This window comes from Stegodyphus dumicola, chromosome X1 (assembly GCF_044657685.1).
Source record: "Stegodyphus dumicola isolate Sdum_Otavi_A_Nest chromosome X1, ASM4465768v1".
Classification (NCBI taxonomy): Eukaryota; Metazoa; Arthropoda; class Arachnida; order Araneae; family Eresidae; genus Stegodyphus; species Stegodyphus dumicola.
Window position 1 is genome coordinate 43,551,316 of NC_140780.1, and position 17,178 is coordinate 43,568,493.

The following is a 17,178-nucleotide window of genomic DNA, read 5'->3' on the forward strand; positions in this document are numbered from 1 at the left end:
TCAGATTAAGACTCTCATCAAATAGCAATGTAAAAAACTTAGCATTTTTACAATGCTTTGGTAACAAAGTTCTAAAATAAGGGCCAAGACCAAAATAACAGATATAAGCACATTTCTTTTAACCACATGAAAACTATTTTGCAATGGAACTATCCGGGAACATTTTAGTGAATAAAGGCCCAATATCATCGCACGATTTAAAAGAATAGTGACGCACTTAAAAGCCCACAATATTTCTGCATCTGTAACTTCAGATTTGAAAACAAAAGAATTTATTTTATTATTTTCTACACTTATTGATGTTGAATTAGCAGTTACACCTTTTCCTGAAGTAGATGGTTCTTCTAACTTGACAAAATTCATGATACTGTTAGAAGAAACTCTGCAGTTGAGAAGGGAGAGATGTTTTGCAACTAAAAAGGACATTACATGCAAGGCATTAGTAAAATTAAATATTGCATATATTTGTATATAATGTATATATATATATAATAAGAAATATATATATATAATAAGAAATGTATGCTGAAAATATACATTTTTTACTATATATAATACAATACATATATATATAGTACATATATATATACAGTACAAATTCCGAGATCTGGACATCCAGTATCTGGAATGATCTAAAATCCGGACCTCAAAGCCATCACCAACCAATTTTTTAGGGCTTTTCTGGAGGGAAGGGGTATGCTTTACGCATGCGCATTAGATTTTTTTCCTCATCATAAAAAAACATGTCGGAAATCCCGATTCTTAATCTCAGTTTGGCGCTAAATAAAATATCTCATTATTGAAGAAATAATTATTTTAGCATAAATTTGTGTGATTAGTAACTTGACTCCATAGCTGCGTATCTGCTTGGCATAATCTCAAACCGAAACATTTGTTAATTTTATACCAACTAATATTTTATATCCTTGATGCCGAAATTGCGAATCATTATTTATTGTATTTTGCTTTCATCACCGCATGTTTATCAACGGATGACAACTTGAGTGATGACTCATGCAGCGATGCCAAATAACGCCGGAGTATTATCCGATTACAGATTTAAGTTTAATGCGCTAAAATGTTAACAAGGGGAGATTTAACAGAAATGTCTTTCCTTATGCTGAAAATAGATTTTGTTAATGATACTCATGGGACAAACGATTATATTTAGTGCTATTTGAATTAAGAATAACTGATTTGTTATTCACATAAAGCCAGAACCAGCGCCAGAGCTCGCATGGCCGCACCAGGCGGCAGAATTTAGGGAAGTTAAACAGAAGTTTTTCATTGCGATGACAATGCCCCAATCATCAATCAATTAACGGAGGGCGAAATCTGTAGTATGGTTTGAAATCCAGAAAATACAGCTACCGATAGTGAAGAAAGTAAGAGAGAGGTTACTGAACGAGAAAAAATTTTGATTGATAAGTTATTCGGAATTCTCGACACAGCAATTACAGGACATGAACAATGGAACTTAATAACTCAACAAGAAATTATATGTCTATAGTATTAGTCTAAAGTATCAGCAGAGAAAACAAATCAAACAACTCACATTGAAAGAAATGTTTAATACAGTAAACATATAAATATTAAGCTCTTTTCTTTTGTAAATTTTGATAGCCTTTAAATCATAAATGCTTCATTATTTCATAAATCACGATTTCATAGTTTCAATTTTATAATTTCTACGTGCCATCTTAGTAGATTTAAAATGATCTAATATCCGGAAAAATCTCAAATCTGGGATTGCCGAAGTCTCGACCTCGGACTTTGTACTGTATAAATATATATATATATATGGAATGTATATTTTCAGTTAAACTTCTACCCAATAATTTTTTAGTAATTCATGAAAGTTAATTTTGCGTCTAGTTAATTCAGGAAAATTAGTTTCAATTAATTGTTTTCAGCTTTAAAAATATTAAAAAATTTTTAATTAGTTAGTTGTTTTCAACTAATAATTGTATCGCCATTAGCAAAAATAATGCATTACTATCAACAGGACAGGATTAAACCAAATACTTAATAGTCTATTGAAGCTTCAAAACGTATTTCCGAACTTCACTTTTTCTCGGCTACCGTTACCGAATTTGCCCTTGGCAACCTAAAATCGAAATGGAGCCAACAGATTTTCCGCGAAATCGATAACAGACCCTCTGCAGAAATAAACTCATAATCCCGATATCCCATACATATAGTATGTGAAAAAGAGAATAAACTCCGTAGAAGGTGATAAAAAATTAATTTATGGCTTAATTGAAACAAACACAGAAATTAAGCTAAGCAAAACCGTGTAAAAACAAATTGAAATGATAAAACGAAACTTAATTTTCATGTGAATTTTTAGCACTGACTCTCCCATTATAGAAATTTCAATTTGTTTCAAACAAAGACCACATTTAGCTTTATAAGGATTATCATCCATCAATATCCAGTCTTTGTAGTCAGCTTGATGAAGCCACAGTTTATTGAAAATGCACTTTCCAGGCATCTCGTTCCTATTGGCGTCGGAAGGGTTGTGGCCTTCCAGCTTGGAATTGCTCTAATTTTGGCAAATATTTTCAGAATCCCCCCCCCCTTTTTTTTCTCGAGCACCTTCATCATCACTTTCGCCTCTTAAAGAACTTCCAACTTCACGCTTTCGTCACAATCTGCCTAAATTTATGGATAACACCTGTTTCGAAAGATTGGGTGAATAGCCAATCAGACACCGATACTTTCGTTCGGGTAGCAATTTTTTTTTTTTTTTAAATCATTTGCAACGCAAATCCGCCAACAGATTGGTTAAGAGCCGTGCAATTTTAATTCCATATTCATGAGAAATCGCAATTCACATATAGAATGGCAATCATTAGAAATGATAAGAAATGTCAAATCAGCAAAATTAAGGACTGTTTATTCATTTTGGCCAAAATTAAGGACTTTTAAGGACCAAAAATCATTTTTGAAAAAATTAAGGACTTTTAAGGACCGTACGAGCCCTGTGTAAACAAATACGTTATAAAACTATTTAAGAAAGAATTAAGCAATCTGTTAAAAGGTTGTAAAGCAAATTCTATGGAATGCATATTTAAGGAAGTAATAAAAAAAGAATAATTCAGAAGTCCAATGTTTAAGTGGAGGGTGCATTAAGATGTCTAGAAACCAGACTTCGCGAATTTCATTTCTCTTGGATCGAAATTGATGAGCTAATTTCTCTCACTCAACTCTGTTTGAAACAAACACATTTTGTTTTCCAAAATAAATATTACAAGCAAACTGAGGGATTAGCTATGAGAAGCCCCCTCAGTCCCATCCTGGCTGATATCTACATGCATTATTATGAATCAAAATTGTTCGAAACTTTAAACTTCCCAGGTATGGTTCCGCTATGCAGATGATACTTTTACCCGATTTGAAGGTAATAAAGGTGATTTAAATGAAGTTGTTTCAACAATGAATTCTATTGATCTTGCTATTCAGTTCACTTTTGAACTTGAGACTTGCAATTCTCTTCCGTTTCTTGACATTATGGTCACACATAACACATCCAACTTCAGTACTACAGTTTACCGTAAACCTTCATCGGTTTGCCTTCCACCACACTTTAAATCATGTCATCCGACAAAACAAAAGTTAGCTTCATTTTATTCCTATGTTTTCCATGCTCTTCACATTTGCTCCTCCAAACTGTCCCTTGATGAAGAACTAAATTTTTTAAAAGCAATAACTATTGACAAGGGCTTTTCACCCAACATTATTAATCAAGCAGTTAAAAAATTCTTATTTCAACACACCAAAAGGCACACTCTTGTTTTAGGAGATTATAAAAATTCTGTTGTCATTCCCTTCTTTCCATGAATTAGCTATAAAGTTGCACGTATTTTGCGGAAATGTAACTTTCGGGTCGTTTATTCACCTATCAATAAAATTCAGAGTTCCACACTCAAGGACCCCATTCCGGATATGAATTCCTAGGGTACTTGCAGGATTCCTTGCTAGTGTGGTTTAATTTAGATTGGTCAAACTAAGAGAGCCTTAAAATTTCACATCAAGGAACATGATGCATATGTTAGAAAAAAAGGAAACACAGAGGTCTTCTGTTGCCCAACATTTTTGGTCCGAAAATCACACTTTCAATTTTTCAGCTTTCAAAATTATTCAAAAACATTTTCCATTGGTGAACTGGATTTTCTAGAGGCATTTCACATTCAAAAAAATGTTTGTGTTCTAGTTAATGACCCTAATTCCAATCCTTCTTTGCCTTCAACCTTTAAAGAAATTATGTTTTGGTTCTGGTTTCATAACAGATGGCGCCAGTAGCTTATCTACTGTCCAGGCTTTCTTATCTTATCTAATCATTATATCCTAATTCATTTATTTGCCCTTTTGCAGCTGAGGATGATGGTTTGGTAAAACTATCGAAACTAGTCCTGTGAAAATTTGAAAATATAACGCCGATTTTTGTTGTTTGACTTCTGAATTAGTATTTGTTCAGGGTATTATTGTGTCTTAATTAATAAAGAAGAGTTTTAGGATATGTATTGTTGAAATTAAGGGTGAAAATATCTGATAAATATAATTAAAATAATTATTCCATTACAATTTATAATAACTCAGTTAATTTTAAATAATATTTTTAAAAAATAATTTTTTTATTCCCTTTCAGAAATATTCAGAGAAAGTTAAGTACTATTTTTAGTATTTTACTATTAAAATAAAATTTACTCTAATTTGAAATGGACTGAATACAGCATTAATTATAAATTGACTTAGAGGTTAGAGTAGATTGAAGGGTGCCCCTTGGATTATGGCCAAGTTGTTTCATTTATGGTAACATGAGTAGTTGAATGATATGGAAACCCTATTATGACGTAATTGGTTGCATGATTGCGGAGAATTTGAATGATGAGACGTATTTTAGATAACAAGTACATTGTTATTTCAGGGTTTACATGGTAAAATGGCTGAATGTTGTAAGATTAATTTGAAATTTCTGTACAATTTGGAATGAAAGGGAAAAAAGCATTAATTGACCTGGTGTGTAAATGAAGATTTACTCAGTTGCCATTATAAGTGTCCTGTTTGTAGGAAGGAAATTTGTACGGTCGAACGTCGGAGGATACCTGGTATTAAAGAGGATATTTTTTACTCTTATTTTTGTGAATTTATATGGCGACACCAGTATATAGACTCTAGTTCAAATAATTTTAGAAAGTTTTTGGATGCTGGTAAAGAATTTTGATTGAAATTTGTAAATAAGGTAAGTTGATATTTCCTTTGTGTAGTGCTATGATGAATTTCTTTTATGTTATTTCATTGTTTGATTTATTTAGTTTTTGATTTATTTAGTTTATTGAGTTATTTGATTAGTTATTATATATTTTTTTATTATTTATTATTATTATTTGATTAGTTTATTGAGTTATTTGATTATTTATTTAGTTATTTGATTTATTTAGTTTATTGAGATTATATATTTTTTGTTGGCTGCTCTTTTGACTTTTTAAGTGAATATAGATTGATGTGTACATAGACAAGCCAGTGCGCAATGCCTAGTTTGTGCAATTCTCTGATTTTTTTAAAGTGAAAATATGTCGATGTGTACATGGATACTGAGTTTGTGAAATTCTTTGACTTGTTGCACAAATTCGGTATCCACGTACCGTCAGTTATCGCCAAGAGGCACCTGTAAATATATTTTTACTGACTTAAGATTTTTCCATTTAAAAGATGCCTCAGAAGCTAAAAAATAATGTCATATATGAGACAGTATTTTAGGAAGAAGCTCTGTAAATAGAAAAGAAACAATGCATATTTTTAATATTAACAATATAATAAACTTTGATCTTAATTTTTAACCTTAACTAACCTTTATCTTAACTAAACTTTGATTTTAATTTTTAAACTTTAACTAACCTTTTTAAACCTAACCTTTATCTTAATCCTTAAACAAATACAATTGAATAACCTTAAAAATTTTTTCTAATGTATTTAACGAAAACTTGTGAAATATTTCATTTAGATTAAATCATACTGAGGAAACAGTTCTGTGAAAAGTACAGCCTTTAATTCCGTTCAGAATGAAATGTTTAAAAATGTATGCTTTTCATATACTTAGGTTTCTGAAATATTGTAGAAAAAGAAAATACAGTCAAGTACCGAAAATCCACCGATCTGAAATCCGCCAACTCCTGAAATAAACGTTGCCTCTCAGAATGTAAACATTCAGTTTATAGGTTCCAGAAACCACAACATTGAGTATGACATATCGAAGAAAAAAATACTTACCAAATAAATGATAATGAGTCAAAACGCAAATACCAAATTATTGATATAAAAAAAGTTAAAAAATAAGATAAAATAAATAAGATAAGTTTTCCCCCCTCTAATCTGCATCGGGGTAAAAAAGCAGACGATTCACTCAACTCTTTGTTCATGTTCACGATTCACATTGTTACACTTTCTGAGCTTTGTTATTTCATTTCATGAGATTGTTTAGTGCTGCTTTTTTTTTTATCTGGATATTTTGTGGATAAATTAAGAATATTAATTTCAGCCCTTTTTTAACACAAGGACAGATAAGAAACGCACTCGTGATTTTACTGCTTGCAACGTTGAAAAACATAAACACGTTGCATTGACGGTAATGCAAAAAGTGCAAATTCTGCAAAAGATGGAAGCAGGTGCTAATCCTCGATTTATAGCAGTATGGTATGGAATTGCGACACGATTGTGTATGATATACGGAAAAATAAAGGAAAGCTGTTGAAATTTTACAGCAATAGTGATTCTAACACTGGAATCCCAAACCGGAAATCTTTGCATGAGGCGAAATCGGCAAATCTCGATGCTGTGTACATATAATAAAATGAATAATATAATCAATTTATATATGTAATAATAATTTAATGCATATAATAAATTATTGCAATAATGTATATAATAATTTAATTAAATGTATCTAATATACCATATTCATTTTGCACTTTTAGTCTGAATATCATGCTTTATCTTTTCTGTCCTGAAATCCGCAAAATCCTAAAATCCACACAACCTCTGGTCCCAAGCTTTGTGGATTTCTGGAATTCTACTGTATATACATTTATATGTATATTTACGAATTACAAAAAATTTACATCCGATTGTATCAAAACCCATTGATCTTAATCGCAAATTACTCAATGTTTTGGTCACCACGAAGGGATCACTAGTGCTTCAAAGCAGTGTATGGGGCAAACCGGTTAGGGCCTCTCCATCTTACTTCCTCCATGAACAGGAGTACACCATAAATTACTCAATGCAAAGGCGATGCACCTGCTATTTGTTTCTGTTTATACTACTCTTGTATTTCAGTAAAAGCCAATGTGAAGTGCAAAATTCATGATTCTACAATTGGTCATTTTCATTAATGAACATTACTGAAATGATTTAAATGTTTACATAGTTCAGATTAAGAATAGTTAATTTTCTAAATATTATAACATCACCTGTTAATACTGCTGTTATTTCATGAGTTCTTCTTTTCTGTTTTGTATTTCTCATAAATAGTTTTGTTTTATAAGATGGTTTGAAACAGTAATCTTTCCACTTTTCTGCAGTAAACAAACTTAACTTTTTTCCTAGAATGGGACAATTACTTAGGAGTCTACTGTATATCAACCAGTGACCATAAAGCTACTTCAGTATTTCAAGCATTTTTTTCCCTTCAAGTAAAAAACTATAAAAGAACACTAAAGTAGAAAAAGATAAACTGACCTTCATAATCAGACAGATTTTCAAATGGCTGTCCTGCAGCACCACTTGGGGGAAGAGGATCTTCAAAAAAATGTGCAAAAACATCCATGATGACAACATCTCTACCATCTCGGAAATAAATTTTAGTGACGTCATGGTCTATTGGCCTGCTATCCCACGTCTTTTTAATTTTGAACTCCATTCTAGGAAAGAAAAAAATAATGTTAAAACTATATTTTTCTAAACACGATTCTAAAACTTAACTTCAGAAATCATAAGAAAAAAAAAGTGTAAAGAAAGCAGATTAGAGTTTTGACTGAGGGCTTTATACGAGCCTGAAATTTTAATATGAATTAAAATATTATTAATATTGCAATACAACAGTTTTAACAAATCTAAATGACTATTTTTTAAAACCAAACCTTGAATTGTAAATCATGAAAATTAAAATGTTAGAAGTTTCTGAGTACAGAAGTTTTATATTAATTAAAGCTTGATCAGCCTGCTAAAATTTGGTCCGATTTATCTTAATAAGTGCAAACTAAAATTTAAGCAAATTAAATTTTACAAACTAAATTATCCAGTATTTATAACATCTTCATTACTGTATTTTGACTCCACATACTTTATGCAACTGCTTTTGTTTAGTTTATGTGATTGAGGCAAACCCTAAATGGCTATCTGCCTGAGGGGAAGGATGCCTTCATGGAGGACTTTCTAAGAGTTACTGGTATATATACATGCTACACACAGGGAAAAATATGAAAACGTCCATGCAGCCAGCCCATTCACAGGATTCAAACCTTGGACTGAACTATCAGTGTTCAGCAGCTTTACCACTCGGCTGCTAGTGGGCCTATGCAACTGCTTAATCCAAGAATTACAATATACTAGTATTCCCAAGTACACTAAAATTATGTTATTTAATTTACAGATCCTGCTGTCCTTTCCTCCCCCCAAAGCATGGAAATTTCTCAACAGTTTCAAGAAAACAATTTTCTTTTAATTTAAATATGTTTCCAGAGATACCACACACATTTAAAATTCCTTCTTGTAAAATATACTTTCTTGGTATATTAAGCGACATCCTTACACGCATGATCTAAAAATAATCCTTCTGTAATAAACTTCCCATTTAAAAACATCAATCATTTAATCCTAACATACTAAAGACACAATCAAATTTTCAATTATTTCCCAATATGCATTCCTTGTATAATGTTGACTCCTTTTCTTGGTTACAACAACAGATAAATTATCATTCCCAAATTGATATTCAATTTCATTTTTCTTTATCAGCTCCTCCAGATTTTCAGTATTTATATATAGACAAGAGATTCCCAACCTTTTTCTTGCCTTGATCATTTTTAAGAGAAATGTTTTCTTCATTGACCCCTTTACATTTTTCTCTATAATATACAGCAATTGAAACAATCATAATACAAATAACTATACATAATGATGATAATTAGACTAAGAACAAGAATAAAAGTTTTGAAAGAAAAATGGTTTATTAGATTGATGTTTTATCTTTATTTATTTATTTATTTATTTTTTTATTATTATTATTCTTACTATTAATTTTATAAATAAGTTTTCAGACACAAAACCAAGATTCTCTTTGTCCAGAAGTTCAGTTTTAATGAATGCGATGGCTGCACTTGATGTGTGGATGCAATATTTTGAATATTTGGCATATAAGTGCTGAACTGACTTCTTAAATCGTCTCATGCGAAAATATTTAAACTCTTTCTCTTTTCTTGCAGTAAGTTATGGACTTGATTAAAGCTTATTTCCTCAGGGTAACAAGAGGGGCAAGTCAATAATGTTGGTCCAGCAAAAGCTTGAGGATATTTGTTTTCAGATGACTAAATTCCAAAACTTAGCACGCTCATGTGATTTGAATAAGACTTGTATGATAAAGGTTTTAATCAATAAACAATTGTTAATTATCAATGGGACCTTGATTGTGCTGATCAACTGTCAGTGCTTATTCAGGCATTGGCTGCCAGTCGACCTCTTGACAATCATAGACAAACTTTAAAATTTCATTGACCCCCAAGGAGTCCATACCAAACCCATTAGAAACCCCTGATGTAAACAGTAGTCATTTTCCAGAAATATACATGTAAGACAGGTTTTATGTGGCATAGTAATCCTATTCACAGCAGCACCCTCGTGTTGCATATATTTTTGAGAGAATAATTGGTACTATTAAGCTTTGAGGACCATAAAGAAATTACAGCAAAAATGTATGCGCAAAAGCGCCAAATCTAGCAAACGTGCCTATTTAACAACGCCAAATCTAGTGTACGCACTGATTTCAGATTGCATAAGTTTATATAGTTCTATATTTCTTAAGATGCCATTGAAATACTAGTTTAATTTTTAAGTCCTTTTTTGATACCCTATGGATTTAACAATTTGGGAATTGCACATGACGAAAAGTCTGCAATAGAATTTTGGGTAAAGTGCAGAATCACCCACTGCTTGACACGTTTTTAAGAATTGCACATACTCAATATCCATGTACACAGCGACCCATTTTTCACTTAAAAAAACAATCCAAGAATAGCACAAAACTGGCACTGCACACATCCTTGACTTTATCTATGTACACATCGACCTATTTTCACTTAAAAAGTAAAAGAAAATTAACAAAAATACAATTGTTTTTACCCTTGTAAAAAAGCAGCAAACAAATAAGTGGGCGATTCTGCACTTTACCGAGAATTTTTTCAAAGAAAAAGCATCATTCTTTATAGAAAATTATATTTGAACAACCAACGAGATGAAATTATGGTCTAGTGATAACTCAGTAGCGAAATAGCAATACAGGCATCCATTCAGTTATGTTTAGCAATTTTTATATAAATTATAATAATGAACTGAAATAGTTGTTTACTCTTATGCTTCCATTCAGTCATGTTTAGCCTTTTTTATATAAATTATAATAATAAAGTATTATATGAAATTAACCTTTCATCTAAATTAAAACATCAATCTTAGATAGTTATTTACTAATATACTTCCTTTCTCGCATTAGGGTTGCCGCAATTATTTTTGACAGCACTGGCATCAGCAATAGTTTGGCGATTTTTACAGCCTTTGAAACTGAATAATTTAGTTTGAAACCGCATAACTTTTACTTGTATCTTTTTCACAAAAACTAAGGTACTGCTGTCATTGCATGTTAAACAAAGAAGTTCAAGCTAAGAGATTCAGATTAGTATTAGATTTCAATAGGAAATTAAAATATCAAGCTTATTTCTTTCACTGTATTTGTTTATATGAATTAAGATAGTAGTTCTTTTTTTTTTTTTTTTTTTTTTTCCTATTACCCAAATCTGCATAAGCAAGCTTGTCTGTTACATGTATCTACATCTGCATGAATGGTTCGATTCGATTAGATTATTTAGGTTCTGGCCAAGCACTCGAAGATTTTATGCCTAAAGGAAGAGATACCTTTGTAAAAGGCTTTTTAAAGATAACTAGCTCATATTAACTTACAAATAGGGAAAACCATGAAAACTCAAACTGTCAGCACATTCCCCAAGATTTGAGCCTGGGTCAAACTATGCGTGTTAGGCATTAGGCAGTTTTACCACTTGGTCACTCGTATGTCTTCATGTGAAAAACTCAGTGGTATCTAATCATGAAATATGAAACACTGGAAGTTTCCAGGACAATTTCATGGTGTGTGTAAAGACCATTTGGTTAGAGTAGATTAAAGGATGCCCCTAGGATTATCGCTAAGTTGTTTCATTTATGAAAACATGAGTATCTGAATGCTATGGAAACCCTATTATGATGTAATTGGTTGCATGATTGAGGTGAATTTAAATGATGGGATGGATTTTGGATAAGAAGTACATTGTTATTTTGTGGTTTACACAGTAAAATGGTTGAATGTTCTAAGATTAATTTGAAGGGCCCTTTTCCGTTTTGCCCGCGCAGGCATTAAAGTCGCTAATAATGGCACAACTGATGCCAAACATAATATCCTTACTGGTAACCTTTAATGTCTCATTTTCAAAATAATTTGCCACCATTTCTTATCAAATTGATTGTTTCTTTCAATACTGGCATACAATTAATAGAATTTTTCCCAGATAGTTCAATTTTATGCCCTAAGGCCATTCACGGCAATTAAGTCAATTAGGATGCAATCACACCGCTTACACAAAGGCGAAAATATAGAAAAGGCAAAGTCACGGGTTAAATTCATCAATTCTAATGAAAATGCACTAGCGAAGTAAAGCACCACAGATTTACATAATTTCTGAGTAAGCTATTCGTACAGATTGAAATAATTCTTGCATTTAAAGTTATATTCCAAATTAAGACTTGACTTGAAATTAATGTAGATAATTACTGAGAGAGATTTTTGTAGTTTATGTGAGACTTGGGCTTACGTATTATGAAAAGGTGAATCAGTATGTTGAACCATGAAAGCATACTAAATTCTTAAATTAATATCTTTTTACAAATTTATTGTCTTTATTTATTGGCTTTTTTACAATAAATTTAAACGATATTAAAATGTTTATGTCTTCAAAATAAAAAATTCTTAGAAATAACATTTACTAACATTTTTATTTGTATACTGTAGGTTGTCGTCAATAATGTCTGCTTGACGAGATTTGCGCCGACGAAACGGAAAAGTACCATTTGAAGATTCTGTGCGATTTGGAATGAAAGGGAAAAAGCATTAATTGACTGGTGTGTAAATGGAGGTTTACTTAGTTGCCGTTATAAGTGTCCTGTTTGTAGGAAGGAGATATGTATGATCTAACGTTGCAGGATACCTGCACTATGAAGGATATTTTTTTACTCTCATTTTTGTGAATTTATGTGACGACGCCAGTATATAGATTCTAGTTCAGATAATTTTTAAGAAGTTTTTGGATGCTGTTAAGGAATTTTGTTTGGCTGAAGACAGGGAAATCTGTAAATAAGGTAAATGGAGATTTCCTGTGCGTAGTGCTAAGATGAATTTAGGTTTTTATGTTATTTCATTGTTTGATTTAAAATGTAGTTTATTGAGATTATATATTTTTTGTTGGGTGCTCCTTTGACTTTTTAAGTGAATATAGATTAATGTGTACATGGACAAAGACAAGCCATGCGCAATGCCTAGTTTGTGCAATTCTCTGATTTTTTTTTATTGAAATTATGTTGATGTGTACATGGATACCGAGTTTGTGCAATTCTTTGACTTGTTATTTTGGATTTGTGTAGTGATGAATTTTGGCACAAAATTTGCTGCTACATAAAGTAAAAATAACAAGTGAAAGCATTGCACAAACGCGGTGTCCATGTACCGTCAAAAATCACCAAGGGGCACCCATAAATATATTTTTACTTATCATTTTAAAAGAAATTCAAATTGACTTGCAGTTGTTTTATAACACATGATCCACGTTAAAGAATTATTTGGTAAAATTGTAGTTTAGGGTAACCCTTGGCGAAACTTGGCGGTACATGGATACCGATTTTTTGCAATTCTTTGACTTGTTATTTTGGCTTGCGAAGCGGTGATTTTTGCGCCAAAAATCGTCGTTACACAAAGCCAAAATAACAAGACAAACAATTGCACAAACTCGGTATCCATGTACACATCGACTTATTTTCACTTTAAAAAAATCCCTGAATTGCACAAAAATGGCATTGTGCACTTCTTTGACTTTATACATGTACACGTCGACTTATTTTCACTTTTAAAAAAATCCCCAAATTGCACAAACATGGCATTGCACACTCTTTTAACTTTATCCATGTACACATCGACCTATTTTCACTTTAAAAAAAATCCCAGAATTGCACAAACTTGAATTACGCACTTCCCTTACTTTGTCCATGTACACATCAATATATTTTCACTTAAAATGTCAAAGGAGCACCAAATTCTACAATATAGGCAATCAAAAAATATACAATCTCAATAAAATACATTTTAAACCAAACAATAAAATAACATAAAAAAGGAAAAACATGTTATACATTTAAGCACTACCAAAAGCAAATATTCACTTACCATGATTTTCGAATTCGCTTCGTACACCCAGAGACACATAAAAATCAAATATCAATCATACTCAAATGACATTTTTCAAACCAGGTACTCTTTCTGATCGAACGCTTCACATAGTGACCATCTGAACCTTTTTTCCTACAAACCCATTCAAATCCATCTAAACGGTTTTTATGTTCGACTAGACGCATATCCTTTCTACATACAGGACACTTATAATGGCTACTAAGTAAACCTTCATTTACACGCCAGTCAATTAATGCTCTTTTCCCCTTTTACTCCAAATCGTACAGAAACTTAAAAATAATCTTACTACATTTGGCCATTCTACCGTCTAAAGAATCAAACCAATACACACAACAAAAACGCTTACAAAGCATCCCATGATTCAAAATTTCCCAGAATCATGCACCCAATTACATCACAATAGGGTTTCCATAACATTCAAATACTCAGGGTACCATAAATAAAACAACAACTTGGCAATAAATCAAACAACTTCGCCATAATACAAGGGGTACCTTAAAGTCTACTCTACCCGAATTATTTATATTATGATTCTGACATAAAATATATTTAATTAACAAATATTCTGTATACGTATAAAGGTAATTTAAAGTAAATTTAAATTCAAATTTTAAATTATGAAATTTTAATTGCATACAAATAAAAGATTAATTATTGCTGCGAACTAATTTATGATATTTAAATTTTGGGAGCATATGTAATTAAGTGCACGTATCTAAAACCATGAAAAATGTATAATATTCCAAAAAAATTAATACCAAAAATTTTTTTAAAGAATTTTTAAGATTAAATTAATTTGCATAAGTGAATAACTGTTGAGCAGGCAGGACACAGATCTTATTAAGGTAGAGTTGCCTCCAAACCTAACTCTTCAATTACTCAGTTCGTCTTTTCTCATCCATATGGGTATAGTAATATTCAAAACCAAAAGTAAAACCAAATGTAGAGAATTACTCAAAAATGAAATTTAAACTGCTAGGAACTTTGAGAAATTTAGTAAGCAAATTGACTGGGAATTAAAATATTAATTAAATGTAAATTACCAATGTAATTAAGTTGATAGAGTAGAAAACCGAAGTTTTTTAGAAAACCAAAGTGATTTAGAAACCTTTGCCTCACAGATATTCTAAATTTTATAATTTTTGGCAAATTTTGTTTTGAACTTTCGAACACTTTTATACAGAAAATACACCCAGTAGAGGATAAAACCTTTCATCATTAAAGTACTTTTAAATGTGATGTAAATAAAACTATTAATTAATGCATGTACTATGGTGTGAATAAACTCAGTAATGTACTGCAAAATTAAATATAAATATTAATGGATTAAACCTTGGTTGAATCTTTATATAAAGTTTTATAAATATCTACATATCATTAAGAAAATTCAGATCAAAACAAATTTAACAAGGAAAATTATGCTGAAAATTACTCGACAGTGAGGTAATGCAATTTGCACAATTTAATTTTCATTAATTAAATAAATTCTTTTATCATTGTACAATATTTTCCTTTGTTAAGGCTACAAATCAAAATCCTGAAGATTCAATGATCTACAGAAAGACTGGAAGATGTGGTAAAAAAACTGCAAGATTTGGAAGCTATGACATCCTTACATGATCAAATCCACAGCAGGAACTCTAGAAATATTTCAATTTAAAATAACATGTGAAACAATGTCAAAAAGCTCACATTCTTCCTACTTACAAAATTTTCCTGTTGAAGTGTTTTTTAACAATTCTCTGAAAACTATAGAATATAAAATTAGTAGCACAACAACCTTGACTTTGGCGTAAATTTATGCCAAGGTCTCAAATGATTTCGAGAGAGATAGTCTTGCAGATTTCTTCACTCCTGGTGAAGAGGGATCTGTACCTGTTTGCTCTCAAAATCAATTGAGATCTTGACATAAATATACACCAAACTCAAGGTTGTGGTGTTACTAATTTTATGTTTCACTTGGCATGTTTCTCTTCTGTTTTCAAGTACAGTATATCTCTACAAAAAACACATAACTTTTCTGGAAGGGTAAAATTTTTTCACTGCATGCAAACTCCTGGAGGTAGATTATAAACATTTTTTTTTAAAAATCAGACTGAATTATTTGAATTAGTGCAAAACAAGTGAGGGGTATTTGCCTTACTGTAATTACTTACTACATATCTTACTTCCTATTATCTTACTTTAATGCTATCTATCTCCTTTTAGAAAAATAGTCACATCTCACACAGTTTTCCTTTGTTTAAATATTTAATATCTCTAAATGATGCAAATTCCATCCACTTAGCATTTAACACATAATAGGTTTTACAACAATACATAATTTGTTAAATGTAAATGGCTCTTGTTAAACTTTCTTTCAGAAAACGGTGTAAATTTTTATATCTGACAAAAGATATGAATGCCAATTTGAACTCTAATTACAGATGATACTCTGTCTTACATTAACTGCATTTAAACAAGGTGCAATATGTTTTGATAATCAACAAATGGAAATTTTCTGGGAGATGGGGGGGGGGGAATTTCCATTCCTATCAAATCTTTATAGTTTTGGGGTACTAAATTTTTATATCTGTAGGGCAAAACTGCTTCTTTCGTGAATTCGTGTCTAAAATTTGCGTAATGCAACTGATGTAGTTCAAATCCATACATTGACAAAACCTTAAACATAACTAAAAATTAATACTTATAGGAAGCAAAATAAACTCTATTTTCGAATTTACTTTTAATATTTCAACTTGCATAAATGTAACTTAACATCATAATTTTATTGCGATTTCTTAGAATTTCAGTGCTACTAAAAATCATTTAAAACTTTTGCTCTTTGAAGAAGAGGAAACATCTCGAGTTTGGTTTAATTTAAAGCAGAAATTATTGGTTCGGATATAGCATTATCAGAAAAAAAAATACCTTCCAAAACAGAATCAACGATTTCTTAGATAAGTTTTCCGAGGTTCGCTCTACTTTAACAAATGGACGAAAAACACCGGCGTCTGGTTTTGCACCAGGAAGTCTTTTGGTCGTTAAATTTAGGAATTAAAATACAACGAGAGCTGACTTCTAGCACTGACGACGTAGGTAGTTGCCTTAAATCAAGGAGGTTAAATTTAAATTATTCCAACCTTTCCAACCTTCTTGGCCTAAATCGCTATTTTCACGACCAGCAAGAAATAATAATTCTGAATTATTGATATATTTGCCTAAAGCACCGAAAATGCTGAAGCTGGGCTTGAATATATCATTTTAGACAAAATTACGAGACGAGATAAGAGATTAATAGAAGACAAAGTTTAACGAAAAAAAGAATGTTAGCCTATATTTTAGGGTGCCCTTGGATTATCTCCAAGTTGTGGTTTCATTTATCGCCAAGTTGTTGTTTCATTTACGGTAACCTGAGT

The 17,178-nt window shown here is 31.2% G+C and overlaps 1 protein-coding gene across 3 annotated transcripts in view; it reads right to left on the reverse strand.

Moving 5' to 3' along the window:
* The window catches only part of LOC146993127 (UPF0462 protein C4orf33 homolog), an 88,898-nt gene extending 72,052 nt beyond the window's left edge, over positions 1 to 16,846 (reverse strand). For 2 of the 3 annotated variants that reach the window (XM_085808119.1, XM_085808118.1), the window contains exons 1-2: positions 16,691 to 16,845; positions 7,741 to 7,922 (exon numbers count right to left, since the gene is read on the reverse strand). In XM_085808119.1, the coding sequence (XP_085664245.1) occupies positions 7,741 to 7,921 (181 nt within the window). In that variant the 5' untranslated portion in view covers position 7,922; positions 16,691 to 16,845. Of the gene's footprint in view, positions 1 to 7,740; positions 7,923 to 16,690 lie in introns of all 3 variants that reach the window. The other variant, XM_085808120.1, reaches the window with a different exon arrangement.
* Positions 16,847 to 17,178: the final 332 nt, after the last annotated feature.